Consider the following 10,416-nt stretch of genomic DNA (forward strand, 5'->3'; position numbering starts at 1 on the left):
CCTACTTCCAAATGAGGTCACATGCTGAGGTTTTGGGAGAGAATGTGAATGCTGGAGGGCAGGGGTGGGGTGGGAATATTCAACGCAGTATAACCACCAAACAGCCTATATTGATGCCTACCCATCTTAGCAGATCACGGTGTATATGGTTAGAAATTTGTATATGAGTCAACTGCATGCAAGCTCTTCTTGATGCACACAAAAGTTGTTTACATTATTTTACATGGAATCAACTTATCCAAATAAATAAAATCAAAGTGAATTTAACAACGATGGTGTCCACATAGTAACAGAGTTGAGATTCAGTAGTTCCGTGGTTGGTTTGATCTGTGTAGAAGTACATCAAAAAATATCAGTTCAGAGCTTCCTTGGTGGCTCAGTGGTTAAGAATCCACCTGCCAACACAGGAGACACAGGTTCGATCCCTGGTCTGAAAAGATCCCACATGCGGTAGAACAGCTAAGCCCATGCACCACAGCTACTGAGCTCTCGTGCTACAACTACTTAAGTCCATGTGCCCTAGAGCCTGTGCTCCGCAATGAGAGGCCACACCAAGGAGAAGCCCAGGCACTGCAAGAAAGAGTAGCCCTCGATCGCCCCAACTAGAGAAAAGCCCGTGCAGCAACAAAGACCCAGCACAACCAAAAATAAATATGGACATGGAACTTACAGCCCCGCATCAGCCTTCAAGTTGAATTCTGAATTCCTCAGCATGGCTCACTAGGCCCTCTAGAGTCCCTGCCACCCTCCAGCCAAAGTGCTGTTCTTCCTTTCATGCACCACACCATGAACTCCAGTCTTCAGGACTATTTTTGGTGGGCTCCAAACCTCACCAGGCTGTCCCAGCCCGTCCCACCCCGCCAGCCCTTGGCCAATTCCCACTTCTTTTTTTCCCCCCCTTCAGCTTTCTGTTGTTGTTGTTTTAGTCTGACTCTTTTGCAACTCTTTTGCGGGACTGTAGCTTGCCCGCCAGGCTCCTCTGTCCCTGGGATTTCCTAGACAAGAATACTGGAGCAGGTTGCCATTTCCTCCTCCAGGGGATCTTCCTGACCCAGGGATCAAACCCACGTCTCCTGCATCAGCAGGCAGATTCTTTATCGCTGAGCCACCTGAACAGCCCTTCAGCTCTCTTTAGACTTCACCTCACCCTGACCACCATTCTCCCCATAATGAAGGTTGCAGTTCCCTTCGATGCTTCTACAATACCTGTGCTCTCCTCATCACAGCTCTCCTAGCTGGTAATGAATGGCCCCCTTAGCTGTCTGCTTCCCAGCCTAAGTCCACAGGAGACCACCCCTCATGTCTGCCTTATTCACCGTCTACCCCTATGACTCAGCAGAGGCCCAAGAGAGTTGCTGAATAAGTAAAATAAATGGGAAAATGTTACTTTTAAGAAATACAGCTAAGATGATCCCTTCAGTTCAGTTCAGTTCAGTCGTTCAGTCATGTCCAACTCTTTGCGACCCCATGAATCGCAGCACGCCAGGCTCCCTGTCCATCACCATCTCCCGGAGTTCACTCAAGCTCATGTCCATCGAGTCAGTGATGCCATCCAGCCATCTCATCCTCTGTCATCCCCTTTTCCTCCTGCCCCCAATCCTTCCCAGCATCACAGTCTTTTCCAATGAGTCAACTCTCCGCATGAGGTGGCCAAAGTACTGGAGTTTCAGCTTTAGCATCATTCCTTCCAAAGAACACCCAGGACTGATCTCCTTCAGAATGGACTGGTTGGATCTCCTTGCAGTCCAAGGGACTCTCAAGAGTCTTCTCCAACACCACAGTTCAAAAGCATAAATTCTTCAGCGCTCAGCTTTCTTCACAGTCCAACTCTCACATCCATATGTGACCACTGGAAAAACCATAGCCTTGACTAGACGGACCTTTGTCGGCAAAGTAATGTCTCTGCTTTTTAGTTTGCTATCTAGGTTGGTCATAACTTTCCTTCCAAGGAGTAAGCATCTTTTAATTTCATGGCTGAAATCACCATCTACCGTGATTTTGGAGCCCCAAAAAATAAAGTCTGACACTATTTCCACTGTTTCCCCATCTATTTCCCATGAAGTGATGAGACCCGGATGCCATAATCTTCGTTTTCCGAATGTTGAGCTTTAAGCCAACTTTTTCACTCTCCTCTTTCACTTTCATCAAGAGGCTTTTTAGTTCCTCTTCACTTTCTGCCATAAGGGTGGTGTCATCTGCATATTTGAGGTTATTGATATTTCTCCAGGATGATCCCTTACAGGAGTATTTAACTTTAAAAAAGAAACTATTTATATCAAGGTATACAAGTATACACCGATACTTTGCTACATTTTGTTGGTCTTTACATTTTACTTCGCTATAAGGAAACAAGCAAGTCGTCTTTGCCCCTATAACCAGCATTCGATACGTGACACTCTTCTCAGCATTACTGGCTTTCAGAAACGGGGTGTGGAGGATCACACCTTTTCTAATGGAGTCTCTTAAATCTAAAAAGGTAAAATAGTTGCCCACGGTCTTCCAAGAACATAGTATGTCCTAAGAAAGACTTCTCATCCAAGATAATATCAAGGGGAAAATTATTACAGTAAATCATACACAACATGTATCACGTAACCCACTTATGTTGGAGAAGGCAATGGCACCCCACTCCAGTACTCTTGCCTGGAAAATCCCAAGGACGGAGGAGCCTGGTAGGCTGCCGTCTATGGGGTCGCACAGAGTCGGACACGACTGAGCGACTGAACTGAACTGAACCCACTTATGTAAAACTGTGTAAATCCACAACAATCAGTATATACATATGGGCATAATGTACTAATGTTCATCAAAATATAAACAAATACTGTCTCTGGGCTGGGATTCCAAATAAGGTTTCCTTTCTTTGTTGTTTTTCCTTATAGTTGTGTGATGAATGGCTATTATTTTTACAAAAGGAATCAAGTTGCTTTTCAAAGAAAAATTTTTCTCCAAATTTATCTTTTTTAGCTTTAATTGTATTTAACGTTCATGTGACATCCTTTTCCTTTTCTTTATTACTATCCATTTGTCTGTGGAAATATTAAAACAACACTCACCAAACTATCACCAATCCTGCCTGGTATAATCAGTTTCAGAGTTCTAGTTTTTAGAAGTTTTCCTTTTTCATTCGCCATTAATTGAAGTAAAAACAGTTTTTCCAAATGAAAAATGGCTTTTCTCTCTTTCCCTAATTTTTTTTAAATTATTTTATATCAGAGTATAGCTGATATTGCTATAGTTTCAGGCGGACAGCCAAGGGACTCAGCCAGACGTACCCATTCTCCTCCAAACTCCCCTCCCATCCAGGCTGCCACATAACACTGAGCAGAGTTCCCTGTGCTGTACAGTAGGACCTTGCAGGTGATCCATTTTACAAGCAGTGTGTATACCAAACTCCTTAACGATCCCTTCCCTTCATCCTTCCCGGCTGGTAACCATGAATTCCTTCTCTACGTCTGTGACTCTGTTTCTGTTTTGTGAATAAGTTCATTTCTGTCATTTCTTTTTAGGTTCCCGGATGTCACAGGTCTTTCCCTAATCTTAACAGCTAGGTTCATCACCGCCAGCTAGCGCCCCAACACCTAAGGAAGCTGTACCCATGTGGCACCAGTCTCTTTGCCGCACCGGTCTCACATGCCTGCCATCTTTGTGTCCCCAGTACACTGAACTATGAGCTGGATGCTCGTAAATACTTGTTACACAGACTAAAAAAGAAGCAATCATTACTCCAGGAGGTGCCACTTGCAGAAAGGAAGGAGCAGGAGAAGGAAGAGAGGGAGGTCGGAAGAAGGGAGCTCAGATTCTAAGGGCAGAGGGGGAGGGTGGCAGGCCCAGTCTCGCTCGCTCTGCTTTCCCGCCTTCCCGTTCACTCTCACTCCTCTGCGACCATGTCTATTAGTCTGCAGGCTGTTGGCCTCTTGCCCTCCCTTGTCTTGACCTGCCTTTGCCAGGTCAGTCACTGTCACTGGGAAGACTTGTCCTATGCTGGGCAGGTTCTCACTCCTGCAGCTTGAAAGACAAACAGGCCAGCAGACACCTTAAGGAACCTGATGAGGATAAGGTAGCCGAAGAGGCCTGGGCACACAGGTAACTGAGGTGGTTAGGGTTACAGAGTACTGCACAAAAAGTAAACAAAACTATTTCCTTCTCAAAACAAACAAACAAACAAACAAACCCCCAACCAACCAAACAGGAGCCACAGCATCACCCAGAATCTGAAGAGAGTGGGTGTTTTCCTTTGGTTTTCTCTTTTCTGTCCTCATCTGTTGTCTTGAAAGTTTAAAAGAAACTCCGGGGCCGCAGGCACCGGTGTCCTTTCTCTGCTGGACAACAGGCCTGACAGCCGCCTGCCCCAGAGCCTCCCAACTCATGGTCCGTCCTTCTGTGACCTCATTCCCTGCCTGGTTCCGTGTGCCACTCTGTGACTTAATCGAGGTAAGATCTGTTTCAGCACACAAGCTCCAGAGGCCCCGCAGGCTCGTTCCTTTGCAGATAACTCGGGGGCGTGGGGGTGGTTTTAGGGCTGAGGTCTCAGCAGATCACCCTTGTGCCTACTTTTCCAGAGACTGCTTTTCCCTCTGACCCCTGGAGAGCCTTCAAAGATCGCCTCTCTGGGCGCCTCGCGGCTGTTCTAGCGCGTGTGTGCGGCCCGCTGGGCCCCCGCGCGCGCCATGGACCGCAGAGCTCCTCCAACTGCGCCGGAGCTGCCCGAGCGGCTGCCGGCTGAGGAGAAGCACCTGCTGAGCAGCCTGGCCGCGGCAGACACCTTGGCCCGAGTCCTGCGGCCCTGCTACGGGCCCCAGGGGCGGCAGAAGCTCCTGGTCACCGCCAAAGGAGACACTGTGCTCACGGGGCACGCCGCGGCCATCCTGCGGGCGCTGGAGCTGGAGCACCCGGCCGCCCGGCTGCTACGGGAGGCGGCGCAGGGCCAGGCGGAGCAGAGCGGCGACGGCGCGGCCTTCGTGGTCCTCCTGGCCCAGGCGCTGCTGGCACAGGCTGAGCGCCTGCTTCGGGCCGGCCTGCCGCGCGCCCAGCTCCGCGAGGCCTACGCGGCGGTGGCCGCAGAGACGCTGGCCCTGCTGCCGTCGCTGGCTGTCCGCGCGCTGGGGCCCCTGGAGGACCCGGTCTGGGCGCTGCGCTCGGTCATGAACACGCACGCGCTCTGGCGCACCGACCACCTGGCCGGGCTGGTGGCGCGTGCGTGCTGGGCCACGCGGGAGCTGGACGGCGGCTTCCGGCCGGAGCGCGTGGGCGTGTGCGCGCTGCCCGGCGCGCGGCAGGAGGACTCGTGCCTGCTGCCCGGCCTGGCCCTGCCGGGCAAGCCCTGCGGCCAGGTGACCATGGTGCTCAGTGGTGCCCGCGTGGCTCTCTTGGCCTGCGACTTCGGGCCCGCCCGCCCCCTTGCTCCGGCCACCGCCCGGCTCTCCAGCCCCGATGACCTGATCCGGTTCCGGAAAGGCAGCGAGAGTCTGATAGAAAAGCAGGTGGCCCAGCTGGCCGCTGCGGCTAACGTGGTCGTGGTCTCGGGGGACATCGACGAGAAGACCCTCACGCACGCGGACAAGTACGGCCTCATGGTGATCCAGGTCGCGTCCCGGCGGGAGATGGTTTATCTGAGTGAGGTGCTGCGCACCCCTCTGACGCCTTACCTCGTTCCTCCGCTGGAGCCAGGGAAGTGTCAGAGGGTGTACGGGCAGGAGCTGGGAGAAGCTTTGGCCGTGGTGTTTGAGTGGGAGAGTACAGGCACCCCTGCCCTCACCTTGGTCCTCAGGGGGGCCACCGCCCATGGGCTGTGGGGGGCCGAGCAGGCCGCCTACAGCGGCATTGACGCCTACTTCCAGCTGTGCCAGGACCCCAGACTGCTCCCCGGAGCTGGGGCCACAGAGATGGCCCTGGCGAAGATGCTCTCAGAGACAGGGACCAAACTGGAAGGGCCCAACGGCCCCACCTTCCTGGCGTTCGCCCAGGCCCTGCAGTCTCTTCCGGAAACCTTGGCAGAGAACGCGGGCTTAGCTGTCCCTCACGTGATGGCAGAAATGAACGGAGCTCACCAGGCTGGAAACTTCCTCATAGGAGTGGGGGTCGAGGGGATAATAAATGTGGCCCAGGAAGAAGTGTGGGACACCCTGATAGCCAAAGCCCAAGGACTTCGAGCCGTGGCTGACGTGGTTCAACAGCTCCTGACTGTTGATGACGTTGTCTTGGCCAAGAAAAGTCCCGCATGTCCGCAGGACCCGAATCCTGAACCCAAGAAGAGGAGTGCCCGTCCCCTGTGAGAAAAACAGAGCCCTTGGAACAAATAAGTGGTAACATCCTTAATAAAGTGGGGTCGCTAAGAAGGGCGTTGCCACCCCAAAAAATGATTGCTTGCCTTGTGTTGCCTCCAAGCTTGGTGCTATTTGAGTCCATTTCTTTAGATAAAAACAACATATAAAGAACCACAAGCAGAGTCCTTCTTCTTGATTTACTTCCTTTCAGATTCTTGGCTTTTTTCGTTTCCTGTTTCTCTCCATCAGGTTCTGTTCCTTCCCTCCAAGAAAAGCAAGATTCAATTCCATTAAAGATTTTTAAATTGAGTAACTGGGTTTGGGGAATGTGAAAAAAAAAAAAAAAGCAGGTATCTCTTCTCAACTATTTTGAGTATTCCTGCATGAATTCTAATATATGTGAATTTCTATCCAGATATCACTTTAACAATCTGAGAACATCAGTTTCAGCTTAAAGGAGTGACCACTCATTTCTGTTGTGATTATTTGGGAAAAGGGAGAATATTAAGGCAAAAAAAATCAATGTAAAAGAAAAAAAATGAGGTGGGAGGCAACTATTTTTAAAAAGCATCCTTGGCATGTATAACAAAAGGTAAGAACACACTCTTTAGAACCACACACAGCTCTGGAGTAGGAGAGGAGCAGTGGGGAGCACCCTGCACCAGGGTGGCCTGGCCAGGCTGTGATTATGACAAGGTGCTGTGCTGTGCTTCGTCGCTCAGTCACGTCCAACTCTTTGCACCCCCATGGACGCTAACCCTCCAGGCTCCTCTGTCCATGGGATTCTCCAGGCAAGATTACTGGAGTGGGTTGTCATGCCCTCCTTCAGGGGATCTTCCCAACCCAGGGATTGAACCCAGGTCTCCCGCATTTCGAGGCGGATTCTTTACTGTCTGAGCCTCCAGGGAAGCCCGTGACCAGGTATCCCTGGGCAATAAAGGGGGGTTTGAGTAGAGCCAGAGCATGTTACCCAAAGCCTTTCCCACTTAGCCATCTGAGTTTCTTTGCCTCTGGGAAAAGAGCAGCATGTCAGGGCAGAAGTGAGGCGATGGGAGGCTGCAGTCTATTGGAATCAAAACAAAAAGGCTTAAGCATTTGGAGAGAAAACCAAACTCAAGAAACAACTGTCTTACAGCAGGCAAAGATTCTTTGAAACCCGGAAGCGAAATCCTGAGACTCTGTTAGTGAACAAAGGATGGTGGATGAAAATGTACTAGAACTAGACTCACTATTACAAACTTCAGATCTATACAACATCCTCCATGGGTGGGTCTGTCCTTGTTTGTCTTCATTATTAAATCTTAGCAAATATAAGTAAATGCTGTCATATTTCTTCCCTGCCCTCAGGTTCCATATTGTTCTCATAGAGTCTCAAATTCCATAATCATAGTGATGATGATAGTTAACTTTGTAAAGCAGTTCAAAAGCACTTTGTACTCATTTTATTTAATCATCAAAACAAACTTAGGAGAAAGAAGCTTGTTATCGCTCAGTTGCTGGAGACACAATTGAGCTTCAGAAAAATTAAGTGATTGGGTAAAGTTACACAGTAAATAGAAGTGGAAAACCCATCCTCTTATTCATTATTTTATTGCCCCAATCAAATTCCTCTGTTGTGTTGTTTTCATAGACATAACCCCTATGATTATGAAGAAAGTATGTCTCAAAATGGCCTTTGGAAAATGTACAATTAGTGTTTTCTAAATTAGGCAGAAAGCCATATTCATTTTGCAAAATAAAATAAAGATGGCTCTTGCTCACAGAGAACGTTTTAGTTATAGATCCAAGACATACGTAAGTCAAATAATGTAACTTAGTGTCTTTTAAATGCCCTAACTTTGATACACAAGTGATTTTTTTGATAATTTACTTGGGGAGAAATCATACTGTAACATTACCATCTCCTTTCCCCTAGACAGACAGACATACACACACAGACATACACACAATTATATATATATATAAACAGACTCACAGACACAGAGACCAGACTTGTGGTTGCCAAGTGGGGTGGGGTGGTGGGTGGGAGAAGGATACATTGGGAGTTTGGGATTAGCAGATGCAAACTATTATATACAGAATGGATAAACAACAAGGCCCTACTGTATAGCACAGGAAACCATATTCAATATCCTGTGATAAACCATTCTGGAAAATATATATATGTATGTATAACAATCACTTTGCTGTACAGCAGAAATTAACACAATATTGTAAATCAACTACAATTTAAAAAAAATTGAAGACTGATCAAGAATAACCATGAAGGGACTAAATTTATCTGGAATTAACTAAATGAAATATTCTACCAACGGAGAAAGGGAGCAGGAAAAAGAAATTTTAAGATAATTTAATTATAGAAACTTTTTCAACACATTGAGTTCGGGGCTTGGAAATTCAAACTTTCTCCACATGGAAAGACCAAATGCGGCCTTCGGACACTAGCACTGACCGAGTTCACCTTTGGTTACTATGAAGCTAAGTAAGAGAGACTACAGTGGCCATCTGTCTGTATCAAAGGACAGATTTGAGATGCTGTTCTTATTCATCACACAGGTTAAAAACAAAATCATGGCTATCCCCATAAGTTTTCTTCTCACTGAACGAATGCATCAGAAAGGAGCAGTGGATTCTGGCTAGTGCCTCTCTGAACTTCACTGAATGCACAACAGAAAACGTTTTCATATCCAGACATAACACATTTTAAAAAACATCTTCACCCCTGTAGTTACCCCAGTATTGTCTCCTGTGCCCACTGACTCCAGAAACTAGCACTGCAGAGACCCCCACTGTGCTGCATGCCTGAGCTTGCTCTCCAGGGAAGCACCCCAAGCTCTGGCCCAGCATCCCCGCCCCTAACCCCCAGCAGCGAGATCTGCAAGCCAGTCCCCGTCTTGCCTGTGTAGATGCCAAATACTACACGCTTCACATTTCATTCCTACATTCATTTTGATTGAAAACCTCCTTCTCCCTCAATTTTATTAATGCAGTTTGTTTACAGAAGGTGAAATAATCCATTGCAATATTGTCTCATATGAAAAACAGTTTACAAAAAGACCTGAATGTTTTTCCTACATTAGATTTTAACCTGAGAAAAATCTGCACATCCTATAATTTCTGAAACTTAAATAGAAAACATTTCGAAGTATACCCAGATGTTACTGAAATTTAGCCTTGCTTGAGATATAAGCAATGTATTAGTTTTAGCCATATGACAGAATGATTTGACATAGGCATGTATCGTGAAACAATCACCAACAATTAGCTAACACGTATCGCCACACACGGCTACAAGTTTTTGGGTTTTTTTAATGTGTTTATTTGGCTGCATCGGGTCTTAGTTGAGGCCCATGGGAACTTGCTGCACAGGTTTAGTTGCCCTGCAGTATGTGGGACGTTAATTCCCTGACCAGGGATTGAACCCAAGGCCCTTGCATTGTAAGGCACCCTCTTTTCTGTTGTTGTTACATAAATTAACCCATTTATTACAGGCCAGAAGCATTATCAGATGGTGACGCTCCTACCGGCCCTTCAGTTCCTCCAGTCTCTGACAGCGGCTCTCCAGTGACAGCAGAGGTGGAGCTGCAGGTCCAGGCGCCACCAGCTACTGTTCTCACGCAGGAACCACAGAGCCAAACGCCCCCGGCACGTCTCGTCATTTTGCTTTTGCCACAGAAGGAGCAGGTGTAGTCCACGTGCTGGCTGATTTCAATTTTCCGCGCCATTTTCCTGAGGGAGACACTGGGACGGGTCTGTATTTGCCCACGATTCTAACCTCCTCGGTGCGTTTCACCATGTCGCGGCAAACCAGGTCCCGGCCCGAGAGCTGTGAGGCGCATTCTTAACCATTGGACCCCCAGGGAGGTCCCTGTCTCTCTGATAATAGACAGGTGGGAGGTGATAGCCCATTCTGATTTTCTCTTTACAATTTTTATTGGAGTATAGTTGATTTACAATGTTGTGTTAGCTTTAGGTGTACAGCAAGGTGTGTCAGTTATGTATATCCATGTATCCGTTTTAAGATTATTTTCCCATATAGGCCATTATAGAGTGTTGAGTAAGGTTCCCTATGCTATACAGTAGGTTCTTATCCGTTATCTGTTGTATATATGGTGGTGAGTGAGCAGTGAGTTATCTATTTTATATATAG

General features: G+C 47.8%; 1 protein-coding gene and 1 pseudogene across 1 annotated transcript; one reads left to right on the plus strand and one right to left on the minus strand.

The window, feature by feature from the left end:
* The first annotated feature begins 3,154 nt into the window (after positions 1-3,154).
* CCT8L2 (chaperonin containing TCP1 subunit 8 like 2) lies at positions 3,155-6,530 on the plus strand. Its single transcript, XM_061415276.1, has one exon. It carries the CDS (start codon positions 4,671-4,673, stop codon positions 6,273-6,275), a length of 1,605 nt encoding a protein of 534 aa, XP_061271260.1. The 5' UTR covers positions 3,155-4,670; the 3' UTR covers positions 6,276-6,530.
* Positions 6,531-8,531: 2,001 nt separating this feature from the next.
* Positions 8,532-10,084, minus strand: LOC133246674 (large ribosomal subunit protein eL43-like; annotated as a pseudogene).
* Between the last annotated feature and the right edge of the window lie 332 nt (positions 10,085-10,416).

Source organism: Bos javanicus, chromosome 4, assembly GCF_032452875.1.
Source record: "Bos javanicus breed banteng chromosome 4, ARS-OSU_banteng_1.0, whole genome shotgun sequence".
NCBI lineage: Eukaryota > Metazoa > Chordata > Mammalia > Artiodactyla > Bovidae > Bos > Bos javanicus.